The sequence below is a fragment of the Rhinichthys klamathensis genome, unplaced genomic scaffold, assembly GCF_029890125.1.
Source record: "Rhinichthys klamathensis goyatoka isolate OS25496 unplaced genomic scaffold, OSU_Roscu_1.1 h1tg000040l_1, whole genome shotgun sequence".
Classification (NCBI taxonomy): Eukaryota; Metazoa; Chordata; class Actinopteri; order Cypriniformes; family Leuciscidae; genus Rhinichthys; species Rhinichthys klamathensis.
This window is the reverse complement of record NW_026606587.1, coordinates 11,409,213-11,426,344: the sequence shown is the minus strand read 5'-3', so window position 1 is coordinate 11,426,344 and position 17,132 is coordinate 11,409,213. Positions and strand designations below refer to the sequence as shown.

The window sequence follows — 17,132 nt, the reverse complement described above, 5'->3', positions numbered from 1 at the left end:
ACCAGTGACATTGTTGATATACAGTAATATATACATAATAATTAATAATACACTAATAGAATATGAATGGCACAGTTAGGATCATTTGATTTTGAAGGATGATGAGAAATGGTCATATTAAAATCTCTGATATGTATCTATTGTCATTATCTTGTATGCATTATTATTACTACATACATTAAAGCTGCAGTCCGTAGTTTTTCCTCTTTGTCGCCATCTCTGTTCGAAATCTGCAATTGCACTTATTCGCAGAATTATCACCTTTACGTGAGTTGTGCCTCGGCACGGCACAGCGCGGATGAATCCAATGTTTTGAGGAGAATGTGCAGCTGCCAGTCACCGCGCCGGTGTGGATACTGGCATTCAGAATCACAGATTATACTTTTTGGAAGTATGACCAACATAAGAATTGGATCATTTTTAACCCAAAAAAGTTATGGACTGCATCTTTAAGTTATAGTGGTAGTACAAATACTATTACTATTTTAGTTTATACTTGCAAGAATGAATATAAGTGTGCTTTACAAGTTTTTCACAGCATTAACTGATAATTTGCCTTTGTATGCATTTGTCCCTTAACTGTTCTAGGTGTTTTGTTTTTTGTTTGGTTTGGTTTAGCTTTGCGTTTGGTTTTGCATTGCTTTGCATTATTTTGCTTTGTGTTGTTTTGTTTCGTTTCATTTTGTAGTTTGGTCTCAGTAGCGCAAATCATTGAAATAATGTGGAAAAGTCGAATATGAGTGCAGAATTTTGCATTCTGGTGAATTTAAAGACATTGTTGAGATATATTTTGAAACCAATCTGTCTAGGTTATATATATATATTAAAGACTTGCCTTTGATAGAAAAACATATGCACTTTTATTTGTATATCCATACAGTGGATTTGTTTTGTCACGTATGTGAGATAAGAACATTAAGTTTCAGAGATTTCAGACTACATTTTTCATGATTTCAAGAAAAAAAAGTGCAACAACACACTTTCCAAAATTAGTTGAAGCAAAATCCCACCTGCTCCTGTGTGTCATACAATGCCATAATAATGTTGCACTTTTAAGGTAACAAATTGTGTAATATTACCCTTCAAACAATATCTTTTTAATTCAAGGTGCAAAGTTAAAGGGTTAGTTCACCCAAAAATGGCAATTCTGTCAGTAATTACTCACCCTCATGTTGTTCCAACCCCGTTTGATTAAATCTGAGAGCTGGCTCACTCCTCCATAGGCTTCTATTGTAATTGAAACTTGCCGGCCCAGAAAGTTAGTAAAAACATCGTTAAAATAGTCCAAGTGACTACAGTGGCTTAACCATAAGTTTATCAAGTGACGAGAATACTTTTTGTGCGCAAAAAAACAAAAAATAATGACTTTATTCAACTATTCATTTCCTTCTCTGTGGCCCTCGAGTGAGTTCATGTAGTGTAACAGCGCAGCGCTGTTACACTCTAAAAATTAGTCATTTTGATTTTCATGACCATTTACACCCTCTTTCTGCCCCTCAGAAAGTAACAAGCTGATTTGCTACCAAGACCCTTTTTTTTTTTTTTGTAAACAACAGGCCGAGATGCCAAACACGCTGTAAACACAGACAAAAAACCCAGGTCCAAATGACACATTTTTGCATCTTAGTTTCCACAAATGGTTTGAGTTGTGGACTTTCGTCAAACACGTATTTCAGAAGATCAAAATAAATCCTGTTTTCCAGCAGACAGAAGCAGCTTAAGAGCAACACCGACGTGCCAACACGGTCTCCGGGGGCTGATTTGTCTCCAGCGGATGTGATTGTCAAGCTGGGGTCTGAACTATTGAAGCATCTACGGGGAGCCATTGTGCGAGTATAAAACACACATGTTCAGGTGACAGTCCTGTGGCGAACAGTGTGATACAGACGGCTGGTGTTTCCTCAGCGAAGCGTAGAGTAATCGCAAGGTCAAGACACGAGGGCCCACACACACATAAACACACAAATCCGTCTGTTGGCACACAAAGCAGATAAGCAGGAACAGAGGAACAGATCGGATGAAGAGGATGGAAAACTACTTGAGCGATAAATCAGGAAGAGACTGAAAAAAAAGAGGAAAGAAGGGAAAGAAAAGAGTGAAAAGCACACGCTCCACATGAGCAAGAGAAGCAAGCTTGATTCCTTCCTGGAAGAGTCAAAGGTTTCGTCCGCCTGCTGTGGAAACTCTCTCACTTTGACACAAGACATGGACACACAGCAACACATACACACCCCTGTGAAGCTTGCACACATCCTCTAACAAGCCCATTATGACACACACACTTACCCACACGGCCGGTAGGTGAAGACGATGTAGCTCTCCTCTGTTGTTCTCTCAATGAACGTCACACATGTGTGTTTTTCCCAGTGTCGCATAGCCTGTCTGAATATGGCTCTCTGGCTACCTGTACAGCACACAAATACACACACACACACACACACAGAACTTTTAAAGTCATCATGAAACCAAAACTGACCATTCTTGTTTGTTTGTGGAATATTGCCGTATTTATCATAAATGATGTATCTGTGTACACCATTATTTATTTAAATTCATGTGACCTCATAATCTTTAGACAAAATAACTTCCCATTCTTCTTGAAACGACATCTCTTCTCTCATGACACGTTTACTGGCTTGAGGGCGGGGAAACCTGTCACTCACATGAGATTCACCAATAGCAAACTACAACCATCCAATCAATTCCCCATAAACAAAATCAAGTCCCGCCCCACATTTTTTTCTTGTTCAAGAAGCCGTTTCACTTGGATATACATCACAACAGGGAAGAAAAGACTAACGCTACTTCTTTTTTATGCCGACTTTAATGTGCAGATAGTGCAATTAAAAAAAAAAGATTTACAGGGAAAAAAAAGGTCATTGTCTATTGTCAATAGTGTAGTGAAATATGAAGCACAGCTCACATAGCCTAGAAATCTAGACGCACCCTAGCGGCAGCAAAAATCATTTCGCTGCCAGTGTGGTCTAGCAACTCTCCATAGACGTTTTAGCTGGAAAAACCAAAAACTGGTCAGGCCAATCACATCGTGTATAGAGTTGGTGGGCGGGCTTAACACAATGACGGCAGAGTTGCGACGGTCAGAGCAAGCTCGGACATATTCGGTTTGAAGTCATTCATCCTCGGATGCGGCGCCGCGCGCGCTGTTACAAAAAAGCTGTGGCGAAACGATCAACTTGTCATTTTTGCCGCACTCGTGCGGACGCATCGAGTATAAAGGCTTTATTTACTCCGTGTCAGCGCGCGCTCTGATCGGTAAAGGACCTCCGAATCATCTCCAGCACTCCGAAGCACCACTACTCCGCCTTCGTTTCCCTCGTAAGCTGATATTAGTATTTAAACATTCTCTATGATATTATTATTTTAATGACAAAAAATGTTTTAATGACTCTTTCTCTCTCTCTCTCTCTCACACACACACACACACACACACACACACATACTGTCTCTTTCTCTCTCACACATAGGCTAGTTATAAACTCTTTAGACTTTTAATGATTAGTGTTTTATTTTTAAAGTTTGTGGGTCGTGTAAAAAACAAAAAAATCCCTTATTTTGGGGATGGATTCCTGGAAATCTCCCTTATTTTCAATGTTCAATGTTGACAGCTATGGACTGGATACGGTAAAAGTTTAATATATCAACTTGCTCCGCTGACTACGTCCCCTTCTTCGTTGCTCTGATTGGTTGTAGCGCTATCCAATTGCGTGCTGAGAGAATTTGAAAGACAACCGTTTATCCCGCCCATCAGATTGAGCCCTGTCAATGATGAGTTCCCAGACCTAACATCTTGATGTAGGTCTGGCATGCCAGGCTACAGCTCACACAGAAGTCCCTTTCAAACTAAGGCGCTTTATGTTGGTCAACATTAGCAAATTCGTGTGACCATCTTAAACTTGTTGCAAAATCTGTGCAGGGAAATCGTTCACCCTCATGTAAAAAATAATCTTTAGTCTAAAGCAAATTATGTGTGTATGGTGCGGCTCGATTGGACTGACCGATTTTAGACACATGAATGTGTAATTTCTTCCACAAACCCTTTCTACCCCAGACAGAAACATAGTCTCGGCCCAGATCCGGCCCACATCTGGCACATGTGGGCCGGATCTGGGCCGACACTATGTTGCTGTCTGGGACTTATGTGGAAAGGAGGGAGGGGCTGGTGGCGCGAGTGCTAATGATCGTCACCTGCGCGCCACACCGGTCTCGAGTCCCACGGAGGAGCTCTGGAAGGATAAAAGGAGAGAGTCCTTCACTGTGGTCACTCCTCCTTTTATCCTTCCGGAGCTCCTCCCTGGGACTCGAGACCGGTGTGGCGCGCAGGTGATGATCATTAGCACTCGCTCCGCTCCCACGGCTCTCGGCCCCGCCCTGCTTGCCACGACCTACGATACAATACAATCATATGCTGTTGTTTTTCACTATAAATAGCTGTTTATGTGTACGTGACTTACCACTGAAGTTCCCACTGATGACATAAGGAATGACACCCTCAGGCCACACCCTCTCAGGTCTGGACGTCGCCGCCCTCTTCCTGCGATGGGATGCCGTATTGTTTGGACTGGTGTCATTGGAAAGTGAACCTACCATTTCCAACATCAATTGAACAGATGGTTGAATATGAAACAGTTAGTCTGGAGCATCCTTATCACATCATCACAAGTTTCAGAGAAAGAGAGATTACATTTAAACTTCTACATCTTACATTACCATGTAAATAAATAAGTTGTCCTACCAAATCCACTTTTGCAAAATTGTATGGGCCTGTTCCACTAGCATGTGGCAATGCTATACATTCAACATGACACTGATTTCAAATAAAAACCGAAAACTTTTTATGCATTTTTGCCGTTCATTTACACGACAATGGCGTTCTGGGGGCCTGAAAATGCTAACTTTTGAAAACAGGATTCAAAGTGTACGTTTTTGAAAATTATACCATTATCGTCTCCATGTAAACTACAAAAACGTGAATTTGTGAAAACGGTGACGTCATGTGCAAGCATATTACGTGTTTGGTCTATAGGGGTGTGGTGTTTCTTTACAAAGTGATATCGCCAACTACTGGCCTGGCAGCAGAATACAGTGTTTTTAAAAGTTTTTGCAGATCCGTGTGGATGGGGATCGTTTTGTTGTCATCTGTCCGCGAAAAACGCAAGGGAAAAACGTTTTTTGTACATCGTTGTCGTGTAAACGTACCCTAGCGCAAAAAGGAGGCGTGTTTCGGCGCAAACATTCCCTAGTGCTATTTTGCAGTTCCAGAAAACGATTCCGCCACTGACCAGAAAAACCCTAGTCTAAAGTCAGTGGCGCGTTGCGCGTTGTTCATAATGCTATTTTAAGCGCGCATGCTTGGCCATAATGTAGCGGGTGCACAACGCGCATACACTTTGATTCTCTCATCAACACAGATGCAGCAGTTTTTATTTTTGCAAATCATACATTATAACAAGAAAAAAAATATTAACACATATGGGAAATCATTGTGGTGTCCATGAAGATGTAAAAAAATTTAGTTTTTTTCCTCCCAAGCCTGTTTAAGCGACGCTGATTTGGGTGGGTTTCTCCCATCCCCATACGACGTCACTTCTCTGTCTTTCACGGTCCTGACAAGAACGTCGGTCTCCTCGGCTGTGAACCGCTCCTGGCGCGCGTCTGGTAAATCCGCAGTTATAATAGCAATCCGCCATGCAACATGCGCACCTGCTCTTAAAGGGTATGTTGGATGACGCTCTGATTGGTTTATTTCACGTTACGCCCAAATCACACCAAATAGCAAATAGCAACAGCGCCGGGATCCGCCCACAAAGTTACTTGCGCTTTGCGCTTTGACACTTGCGTTTCAGATCGTTAAAATAGGGCCCATATTGTAATATTGTATACTGAAGTTGAATTCTGTCCCTTGTTCCCATTTCCCATTTCATCTCTTGATTTTTTTCCCCCTCTGCGAACTTTCTGATCTTCAAGGGGTAAAATATGATAAAACTAGAGGCTAATATGATAAAACTAGAGGCTAATTAGCTGCTCCCGACGAGCTGGATGGCGCCTTGCATGGCTAACACCGCCGTTGGTGTGTGAATGAGTGAGTGAATGGGTGAATGTGAGGCAAAATGTAAAGCGCTTTGGTGGCCATTGGGTCTGTGAAAGCGCTATATAAATGCAGTCCATTTACCATCCATTTACCATTTAATTATGAGAAAAATCGCTGTTATTTTGACAGATTCCAACAGCAACTTGTTGTTGTATTTGGGGATGAGGGAACTGTTTCTTGATTTCGCATGCAACTTTCTCTATTGGTTTAATAACATATGGCTTCAAGTTCTCTTCCTGAGTCTCTGAGTGCCAATTAAACCTGACACAAACTTTATATAAACCATTCTCATACACTCAAACTCACACATACATACACACTTACCTGTATCGGTATGATTCAGAATTGTGACCGTTCTCTGGGCTAAATCCACAATGCGGTCCACTTTAAACATGCGCATATCTTCCTCATCCAGTGCAATGTCTCCAAGATAAGCCACTGCAACAAACATAAAGATCGCTTTTAATTTCAAAAGCAATGATTGAATAGAGGATTCATTTTTCAAGCAATGATTATGTGGAGAGATTTATGGTATCTATGTCACCATATGGCAAAAATTGGTTTCAAATCAAATAAATGAATCAAAAATGGTCAGGGTCCTGTCACCTCGATAGGTCTTGTTCTTGGTTTGGTGACAGGTTCCTGACACTCGTGTGTTTGTGTGAGCGTACGGCTTTGGAGTGGTTCTTTGGGCCTGACTGTGTTGAGAGTGTTCGGGTCATGGAGTTTGGATCCTGACACTTCGGGCTAGTCTTAGTTCAGGTTCAGTGTTGGGGTCCTAACATCGATGCTCAGTGCACTCATGACTGTCTTGCTTTCTGTTTGGGAACCAATGGCAGATGAGGGACTTATACGCCTTTTGTTTGTTTCTGTGTGCCATGTGCTCTTCTGTCATTGGTTTATTTGTCCCACCTGCTCTCCCTCATTACCCTCCTCATTTCCTTCCCAATTTATACTCCTTGGTTGCTTCTCATATGTTATCTGTGCATCCTGGTTTCCTTTCCTCGCGTCTCAGCTCCACCCAGCCAGCTAGGATGCGAGGAAAGAAAATGAGGACGGAAGAATCAAAGGAAACCTTATTTGTACATTGGACTATTCTTGATCACTCAAGCGTCACTTGAAAGAGAGATGTCCATCAAGATGGCTGAGTTCGATCAGTTTCCGGGTCACAGGCTGGAGGACAGAGGAGCATGGAAATGAGGAAGCATCAATTTGAGTTTTGAGAAGCACCCCTTTTTTTGTTCTCTGTCCTGTGCCAAATCATTGTCAATGTTCCTTGTGTATGGACGCCTTGCCCATGTGTCGTGTCAAGCTCCTAGTCCAGCAAGTGTTGCCAAGTCCGTGGCTTGAAGCGACCACAACCCACCACCCGGAACCGGTTTTGAATTGGAACACGATTTTTACACCCTGGAACGGGATTTTTACCAAGGGACTCCCCTGGAACGTGATTGGGCCAGTTTTGGCCATGATTGGCCTAGTTTTGATTAGCAATTGGGCAAGTTTTGTTGTGCAGACATGGAAACCCCGAGTCCTGCTGCCTGTTGCCCTTGGCTGCGTTTCCTAAAAGCATTGTAAGCCTAACTTGATCGTAGAACCATTAGTAGCAATTGTTCAACGATCAACTACAATGCTTTTGGGAAACGCAGCCCAGGACTGTTTTTTCTCCCGATTGGGCAGGTTTAAGTTGGGTTTGGGTGATTTGGTTGGTTAGTTCAAGTATGAACAACTGCAATGGTGATGCTTGCTTTACTTAACACAACTAATGAATGATGAATCAATCATTTGAACTTCAAATAATTAATTTTGCTTGATCTGAAAATGACCGTCTTTTCATATCATTTGTGCATTCATTTAAGTGAGCTAATTCACAAGGTTTGTAGCGGATGGTGTGAAATCTAATTAATCGTGTACTTTGTGAAGAGGGGTGCAGGGTCCATCGAGCTGCTGATCCTGACACCTCGTCATTTTTTAATGATCATCTACGATACCATTTATAGCTGGGGTCATCACTCGTGCCACGATAAATAAATCATCCCTCAAAAGAGAGCAGCCGATTAGCATTAGGAAGTTAAGCGAGCTATGATTTCGACTGCACCCCTCTAATGATCTACACAACAGGACGCTGGTGACCTACATGGAAATAGATGCATTTGTAGAGTTTAATTAGCTCGTCGGGGACTAATTGCATCTTTAGAAGCGTTGCCACTTTGATTGGGATTGAGACTCAACAGAATCTTCAGATTCAAGGGCAACTAATTAACACAAATGTGTGCGATGATGGAATAAATGAATTATAATTGAAAAGAAACATATTCTTCACATAAGTGGCATTTATATTTTCCCCCCTGAAGTCCACTTTTAAATGCGTTCACACCAGGGGTTTTGTAGGAGAGTCTGATTGTCATTAGTGTTCAGTCTGTTTGGTTGGTCTGAAAGTGTTTTTCTGAATTCGAGTGCACACCAATGAAGCACGACACAATCCTCCTGAAAACCCTAAGATGCCACTCAAAAAATGACGAAATATTATGCCGCTTCCTAAAATATAAGTCAACAATAAATTGTTATGTATAGGAGGGCTGCACGCTTTGGGGAAAATGTCATATTGCGATTATTGAGGTCAATTTTGCGATATGCGATTGCGATATAATAAACAAATGGTTTCATGAGTCAACTTGCTTGGTTCTAAAGCAAAATGCACACACAGATTAGTGATAATTCTGAAATGTGTATTTCTGAACTCAAACTAGCAACAACAACTAAATGATTGAGAACACCTATAATGATCAATAAGCTATTGATGTCTGGATAAAAATTAATTTAATTTTAATTTAAGTGAACTTCAAACAATGCTCACATAAACCCATAATAAATGTCATATTTACCTGTGCTCTTCCTGTCTACAGGTAGGACATATACAGAAATTGAATAAAGTTATCAAACAGTCTGCACTGCATAAATTATAAATTATATGGACAAAAATCCTATTTAAAGCTACACAAGTTCTTTGGTCAAGAGCAGTGAGTGTTTTTCTCTGTTCCCTTGATTAACTTGACAGAAAGCATTATTGGATGCTGGCCCTTTAAGAGTTGCTGACAGAGACGCGGATCTCACACGCCTTTACGACCATCATAAGACTGCTCTTATGTTATGAAGACACTCGACAAATGATATTTTGGCATAATTGTGTGTGTTATTGTTCGTTCACTTCAAGCGGAAAGAGAACTGTATTCTGGCGCGCGGTCTGTGCACGCGCATGATACTGGCGCGCGTCTTTCAGTCAGGACATTCACACACATGCAGCGCGCTCTCTTTCGACTTGTCTCGCTGAATGGTTTAATATGGCGTTATTATCCTGTCCAATGTCGAGAGCGCATTATTGTAGCGCGAAAGTACATTAATATTATGCGCGAGCGTGAATCTTTCTGCTCGCGCGCGGAATATGATGTGCCGAGCGTGAATCTCTCTGCTCGCGCGCGGAATATGATGTGCCGAGCGTGAATCTCTCTGCTCGCGCGCGGAATATGATATGCCGAGCGTGAATCTCTCTGCTCGCGCGCGGGAACTGGGCGCGCGCTCTCAGATACATTTCTCTTGTAAGAATTCTCTCTCTGGGCTGAGTGGGCTCGCTGCCTCGCTCAGAGAATATGCCTGCACTTAAAACGTGTTCAGTGCAATCGCGAATTGCTCCTCTTCCCCAGCTAACAATTTTAGGTTATAAGAACATTTTCATAACGTTCCCATTAAGTTATAAAAACGTTATTTCTGAATGTTCTAGGGAATTTCAAAAAGTCCAGTTTTTTAGACGTTGTATTAACGTTATTTCTTGGTTATAAGAAAGTTCAATTCTCCCGTTATGTAAACGTTGTATTAATGTTATTTCCTGGTTATAATAACGTTAGAACGTTCAATTCTCCCTTTATATAAACGTTGTATTAACGTTCTTGTTTGGTTATAAGAACGTTATTCAAACGTTCAATTCTCCCATTATATAAACCTTCTCTTAATGTTTTTCTAAGATAATGAAAAACGTTTCATTCAATAAAAAAAACATTAAGAAATGTTTTAATAATTATTAAAACCTTTCTTAATGTTTTTTATATAACAAGGTAGCCTATATAATAGGCCTAGCCTATATGAAGAACCTATAATTTAAAAAAAAGACCCATGAATCATGTCTATAATATGTATAATGTAGTCCACTGAAGTCGAGTTGAATTGAACCGAAGTAGGCCTATAGTTTATTCCAGTAAACCGATTTGGGTTGAAGTGACCATATGAAATTAACATGAACATAAACTTGGACAAACATAGAATCACCAACAATGGTACAGGGAACAAAGCTAGACAAGAGACAATGGGAACACAAGGACAAGGATTATGACCAAAAACAACCAATGACATCCACAAGTTAAAGTTAATTTAATTTATATAGCTCATTTTTACAACAATTTCCAAGTTTATGTTCATGTTAATTTCATATGGTCACTTCAACCCAAATCGGTTTATTGGAATAAACTATAGGCCTACTTGGGTTCAATTCAACTCGACTTCAGTGGACTACATTACACATATTATAGACATGATTCATGGGTCTTTTTAAAAAAAATTATCTTAATTTTAAAATCTGAAAGTTCTTGTTTTAGGTTCTTCATATAGGCCTATTATATAGGCTACCTTGTTATGAATGAAACGTTTTTCATTATCTTAGAAAAACATTAAGAGAACGTTTATATAATGGGATAATTGAACGTTTGAATAACTTCTTATAACCAAGCAAGAACGTTAATACAACGTTTATATAAAGGGAGAATTGAACGTTCTAACGTTATTATAACCAGGAAATAACATTAATACAACGTTTACATAATGGGAGAATTGAACGGTCTTATAACCAAGAAATAACGTTAATACAACGTCTAAAAAACTGGACTTTTTGAAATTCCCTAGAACATTCAGAAATAACGTTTTTATAACTTAATGGGAACGTTATGAAAACGTTCTTATAACCTAAAATTGTTAGCTGGGGAAGAGGAGCAATTCGCGATTGCACTGAACACGTTTTAAGTGCAGGCATTTTCTCTGAGCGAGGCAGCGAGCCCACTCAGCCCAGAGAGAGAATTCTTACAAGAGAAATGTATCTGAGAGCGCGCGCCCAGTTCCCGCGCGCGAGCAGAGAGATTCGCGCTGGGCATATCATATTCCGCGCGCGAGCAGAGAGATTCACGCTCGCGCACATCATATTCCGCGCGCGAGCAGAGAGATTCACGCTCGCGCACATCATATTCCGCGCGCGAGCAGAGAGATTCACGCTCGCGCATAATATTAATGTACTTTCGCGCTACAATAATGCGCTCTCGACATTGGACAGGATAATAACGCCATAGTTTAAAGCATTAGCATGAATAAGAGCGGGATCATGTAACACTAGCCAAAGGATGACAAAAAATAACAGATGCTGCGTTAACAGCCCTAATTTGTTTATTTCATATAAAAATCGCAGTATTTTGTGTCATATAATCGCATAGGCCATCGCGATTACGATTGCGATATGATTAATCGTGCAGCACTAATGCACGATTAATCGTTAAAAGTTCGCAATCTCAATTCAAACACACACGCGATCTTATTCCTAAATGACAACGATTCACTCATGTCTAAACCTTTGACAAGTACGATCACAGCGAACATTAACATTTTTGTTGACGCTGCCACAAGTAGGCTATCATTATTTCAGTCTTACTACAATAACTCATATTATCAGAGAAGTACTTTGATAAAAGTTTACAGTTCGGATATAAACAGTGATGTCTAAGGTAGCAATCAAAATAGAGCAAAAATCACCTTTTGAAAGTATGTATCTTGATAACGATTGTATCATTACATCGTTACACCAGTAGGTGGCGGCAAGTGACTGTTAAAAATGTATTTGTCATTGAATCATTCAAAAAATTCTATTAAAATTTTTTGCTTTATCCAGTAATGAAACAAGTGAAGTGAATTGTACATTCAAACTGATTAAAAAAATATATAATAATTTAAAATAATTAAATATTTTTAAATAGACTGCAGCAATTAACATTTTGTCCGAACAATTTTTTTAAAATTCTATTTAATATATTTAAATGTAAATATTCACTTTTAATTCAGTTAACATTGTATCTTTTTAACTATTTGAGTTGTTAAAGAAACGATTCAATTCAATAAACTGATTCAAATTTTGTAAAGCATTTTCCAGCCCACAATAAATATTCTTTAAAGCGGTTTTACAGAGAACATGCCCAGTGAGTAAGCTAAGGGTGACAGTATATCTGCCAGTTAAAAGCACTGAGGAAAACACATGAAGCCTTTCGAAACACTGAATGGTTTTCCAGAGCTGCTCAAGATCATGCATGTACATTTTATGAATTTATGATTTATGAAGCAGCACAACTGTTTTTAACATTGATAATAACCAGAAATGTATTTTGAGTAGCAAATCATCATATTAGAATGATTTCTGAAGGATCATGTGACACTGAAGACTGGAGTAATGATGCTGAAAATTCAGCTTTGATCACAGGAATGAATTAGAAGTAAATAGAAATTGCTTCTAGCTAGGTTAACCCTCATAAAATCTGACCATGGAACCATGATTTCTGCCAAAAACTAGTTATTGTTTCTAATGTAAACACATAATGAATAATACAGTACTCCCATATCCTCCAAAATACAATAAGAAACTTTTAGAATCTCTCTGTCCTTTTCATTTTTATGACAGTCGTGCCGAATACCAAGTTATCAGTTTTTATGTAGCAACGATATGCAAAGTACCCAAGCTACTTCACCCAAAAAAACATGGTATTACCATGGTAAGTGTCTAAAAACCTAAGGAATGTCAATGGCATCATGTCTAAAAAATGTGTATCTGTGTCATAATCGCAGTAATGTATATTTCAAATACTGTGCACTGTATCTTGTTTGGGCAAGAAAACGCTACACTGTTTAGTTAGCCAACACCTGGAAAGTAGCACACATTCTTTTACTTAATGAGGGTTGAGAAAAAGAATTTACCGAAGAGAAAGACTTTACGAGACTCATAACACAGGCTATTTGCTACTATATGAAAAGTGTTGTGGCAGCGTGTGTGTGTGTAGAGAGAGAGAGAGAGTGAGGCCTGAGGCTGTTTTTTTTAAAGCCTATGAACATTAGCATGTTTGCAAGATTTACCGTCTATTCCAGGAGGCAGTTAGTAAAGATGTAGGGCACATGAAGTGTGTGTGTGTGTGTGTGTGTGTGTGAGAGACGGATCAAACAGACTCCAGTCACCTCATAACCCAGCCTGAGGCAGGAGGTCAGCGGGACAGACAGACCAGAAGCTTTCTGCACCGCACAATGAAGCAATTATTCGTCCAGCAAACACTCTGCTGCCACTGTGTTGTCGTATCAGAGTATTTTGATACTTTATTTATTGGTGTCACACACATAACACTCATAAGCAACTCTAGCTTGCCAAGCTATGATCTACTAATACCTTATTTTAACCCAGTTTCCAAAGACAAGTAGGTCTGCTTTTTCGGTCCACAAAATAAATGTCATTTAGAAAATAGAAAAAGTTTGATATAAGTTTGGGGACAGCAAGATTTTTTTTAAAAAGACGTTAATACTTGTATTATTCTAATAATACTTTCCAGGTGTCACCGGTGATCTTTGACGAGTAAGGGGTTAACAAGGATGCATTACATTGATAAAGACTTATATAAATGTTACAAATATTTAATATTTTATTTATATGCTGTTATTTGGAACTTTCTATTAATTATTTTTATTAATCAGCATATTAGAATGATTTCTGAAGGATCATGTGACACTGAAGACTGGAGTAATGATGCTGAAAATTCAGCTTTGATCAGAGGAATAAATTACATTTTTAAACATATTTCAATAGAAAACAGTTCTTTTAAATAGTAATAATATTTCACAATATTACTGTTTTGCTGTGGCTTTGATCAAATAAATACAGCCTCGATGAACAGAAGAGACGGCTTAAAAAAAAAAACATTTAAAATTCATACTGACCCCAAACTTTTGAACAGTAATATATGCGGAGAGGGATTTTGGACCAATGAAAAATCATGGTGGGCGTGGCTAACCAGAGCAACACAGGAAATAGAAACACAACTAATTAAATGTGCTGTTGCTCTTTGCCTGTCACTAACGCTTAGGAAAAAAGCTCGGATTTACACAGAAAGTATATTACATAGTTATTAAACTTAACTATAGTCATGCTTTGCTTTAAAAAAAAAAGCTAGGTACAAAGTACAAAAAGAAGCTAGCTATTTAGCTATTTCACAGACTCGAATGACTGCGTGAGTCATTTTTAAAGGGATAGTTCACCCAAAAATTTACTTTCAAGTTGTTCCAAACCTATATGAGTTTCTTTCTTCTGTTGAACACAAAATAAGATATTTTGAAGAATATACAGTTGACGGTAACCACTGACTTCCATAGAATGAAAAAAAAAAAAAAAAACTAGGGCAGTCAATGGCTACCGTCAACTGTATATTCTTCAAAATATCTTATTTTGTGAAACTCATATAGGGTTGGAACAACTTGACAGTGAGTAAATGATAACAGAATTATTTTTTTTGGATGAACCATCCCTTTAAGGACAGAGCACTCAATCTGTATCAAGCTGAAGTATCACATCTGCACTCCCATTGGCTCTTGTCAAAGTTCAAATGTGCTCATCTTTTGTCATGATGGCTCAATTGACTCGTTTCCACAGAAAAGAAATGACGTCTGTTCATCATGTACAAACCGCAGTCAATGTTAACACTCCTTTACAACATTCAAGCGTTAGAGAACGTAAACATCAAAGCAGCATTGTGTTCATATAAACTGGTACCTGTTAGAAACACTATTTAAATGTGATTTCATTCTCTCCTGACCTCTCGAGGTCTGGAGACACACTTCACTGAACTCTGCTCTAAAAACAGAACTAAAAACAGTTGCCAGAGCTGAAATGATAGGGTTTTACTTCTCCACACAGACGACCACAGGCCATGAGAAGCGCAGAGAATCCAGAGAAAACAGAGATAGAACAACAGTTGGACTATATCGTAAACTGTAAAACTAATCTTCTCATCGAGATGTCCTCACTAGTGCCACGCTACACACAGTTCGACCTGTTATTATGTCATGCAATTACTCTTATGAGCAGGTTCATTTTAAATCAAAAATATTAAAAAAAACGTCCTGTCATACATTTTTTCGTGCTGAATAATCCTTTCACTCGATAACAAACATTATGGAAATAAAAAGGGTTTCAACCCCTATTTTGCTAATTATTATGTTCTCCTAAATTCATAATTTAATATAATAGTGTAAATATTTACTTGCAATATGAATACAATTCATATATAATTCAGATCATAGAAATTCTTAAAATAATATTGTTAATGAGGCAGGAAATAATAGTTAAAATAAAAATCAACTTAAGGTATAATCTCGGAAAATATGTTATGCGATTTTACTTCACATGTTAATAATTTCGTTTTTAAGATAATATTAGATATAGTACATTATGTTAAGTGTCCTTAACTACTATGCAAAAATGTTTAAATTAATAATTTGATACAATGCAATTATTGTGTAAATACATGTTTTTACATGGTACTTATTTGTTTTTTTAAAGGTTTACACTTTATTTTAAGATTTACAGTGTAATTATACATTTAAGTACCTATGTACTTACTACAGGGTTAGGATTAAGTTTGGTTTAGGTTTAGTTGCATGCATGCATGTATAATTTATAGTTATTACTATAGTAACTACATGTGACGTGTAACAAGGGCACTGTAAAATAAAGTGTAAAAAACAAAAAATACCTGCATGTAATGACATCTATTATTACAGTTGACCCTTGACCCTTGACCTACCATACCACAAAACCAGTCCCTAGCCTTACTAAACAGTGTGTACGTGTTTCATTGTACCAAACCATTGTTTTTTTAATGCAAGTACAACATAGTTAGAGAAACCTTATATAAAGAGTGACTAGATATTTACTGGAAAACAAGAAAACGCTGATTTGTTTTTGCAGTGCACTCTCTCTCTGTGTCTCTTACAAGAGTAATTCTAGCAAATGACTTTATGTGAGATTGCATTCTAACAAAAACAAAGGTGTAAATTCTCCCTGACAAGACCAGACAAGCTCAGAAGACAGATCTGGAGGAACATGCCAAGAACAAAAGATCCTCTCGCTAACCCTAACATCCCACACACACACACACACACCTACCTTTCTAAAACCACATCTTGACCCTCAAACAGGCCTTTAAAGTGCTCTCAGATGTGAGGACCGGCCTAAATGTCCTCACTTTACTCTCTTTGTCCTCACTTCACTGGTCTAAAACTCAAACTGGTCCTCACAAAGATAGTTGTACAAGTACACACACACACACAGATAAAAGAGTTTGGATGAAAGAGAAGGAGCTGACAGCGAGTGATTATGCCATATAGCGTGGCATTAATAAATCAGGCTGTAAAAGAGTGCGAGATCTCCAAATGGTTCAAGAACGTGTCCTAATAAGATCCAGCTAGCAGATGTCAGAGAACACACGGAGACGCTCCAGAGCTCTCTCTCTTTACTGTGTGAAATCATGATTCATTCTCATCTGGCAATCACAAACACACAAACAACGACCGAGATTGTCTCATCCTGATCAGCGCTGAGAAAAGGCACAGGTTTCCACGTAACAGCGCCTATGTGCTGCTTCAGTAATGGTTTACACATTCATCATTTATGAATAAATCATTCATCATATTAAAACAATCATATTTACAAGATGCGCATTTGTTATTTAATGGAATAACCAGTCTGATCCCAAAATTACTTTGGATCTTACTTTGGACACCTTACTTTCCCTGTTTGTCTCAAATAAAAATATATTATTTACTAACGTCATATATTTACATTTTTTAAGAATTTTATATATATTATACATTTTGGCGTGAGAATCAGAAATGGAATCAGAATTAAAGA

General features: G+C 38.6%; 1 protein-coding gene across 1 annotated transcript in view; it reads right to left on the bottom strand.

The window, feature by feature from the left end:
• bmp1a (bone morphogenetic protein 1a) overlaps positions 1 to 17,132 on the bottom strand; it is a 95,437-nt gene that overhangs the window by 55,589 nt on the left and 22,716 nt on the right. The window contains exons 2-4 of the mRNA XM_056246859.1: positions 6,434 to 6,547; positions 4,473 to 4,601; positions 2,287 to 2,404 (exon numbers count right to left, since the gene is read on the bottom strand). Coding sequence (XP_056102834.1) covers positions 2,287 to 2,404; positions 4,473 to 4,601; positions 6,434 to 6,547 — 361 coding nt within the window. The remainder of the gene's footprint in view (positions 1 to 2,286; positions 2,405 to 4,472; positions 4,602 to 6,433; positions 6,548 to 17,132) is intronic.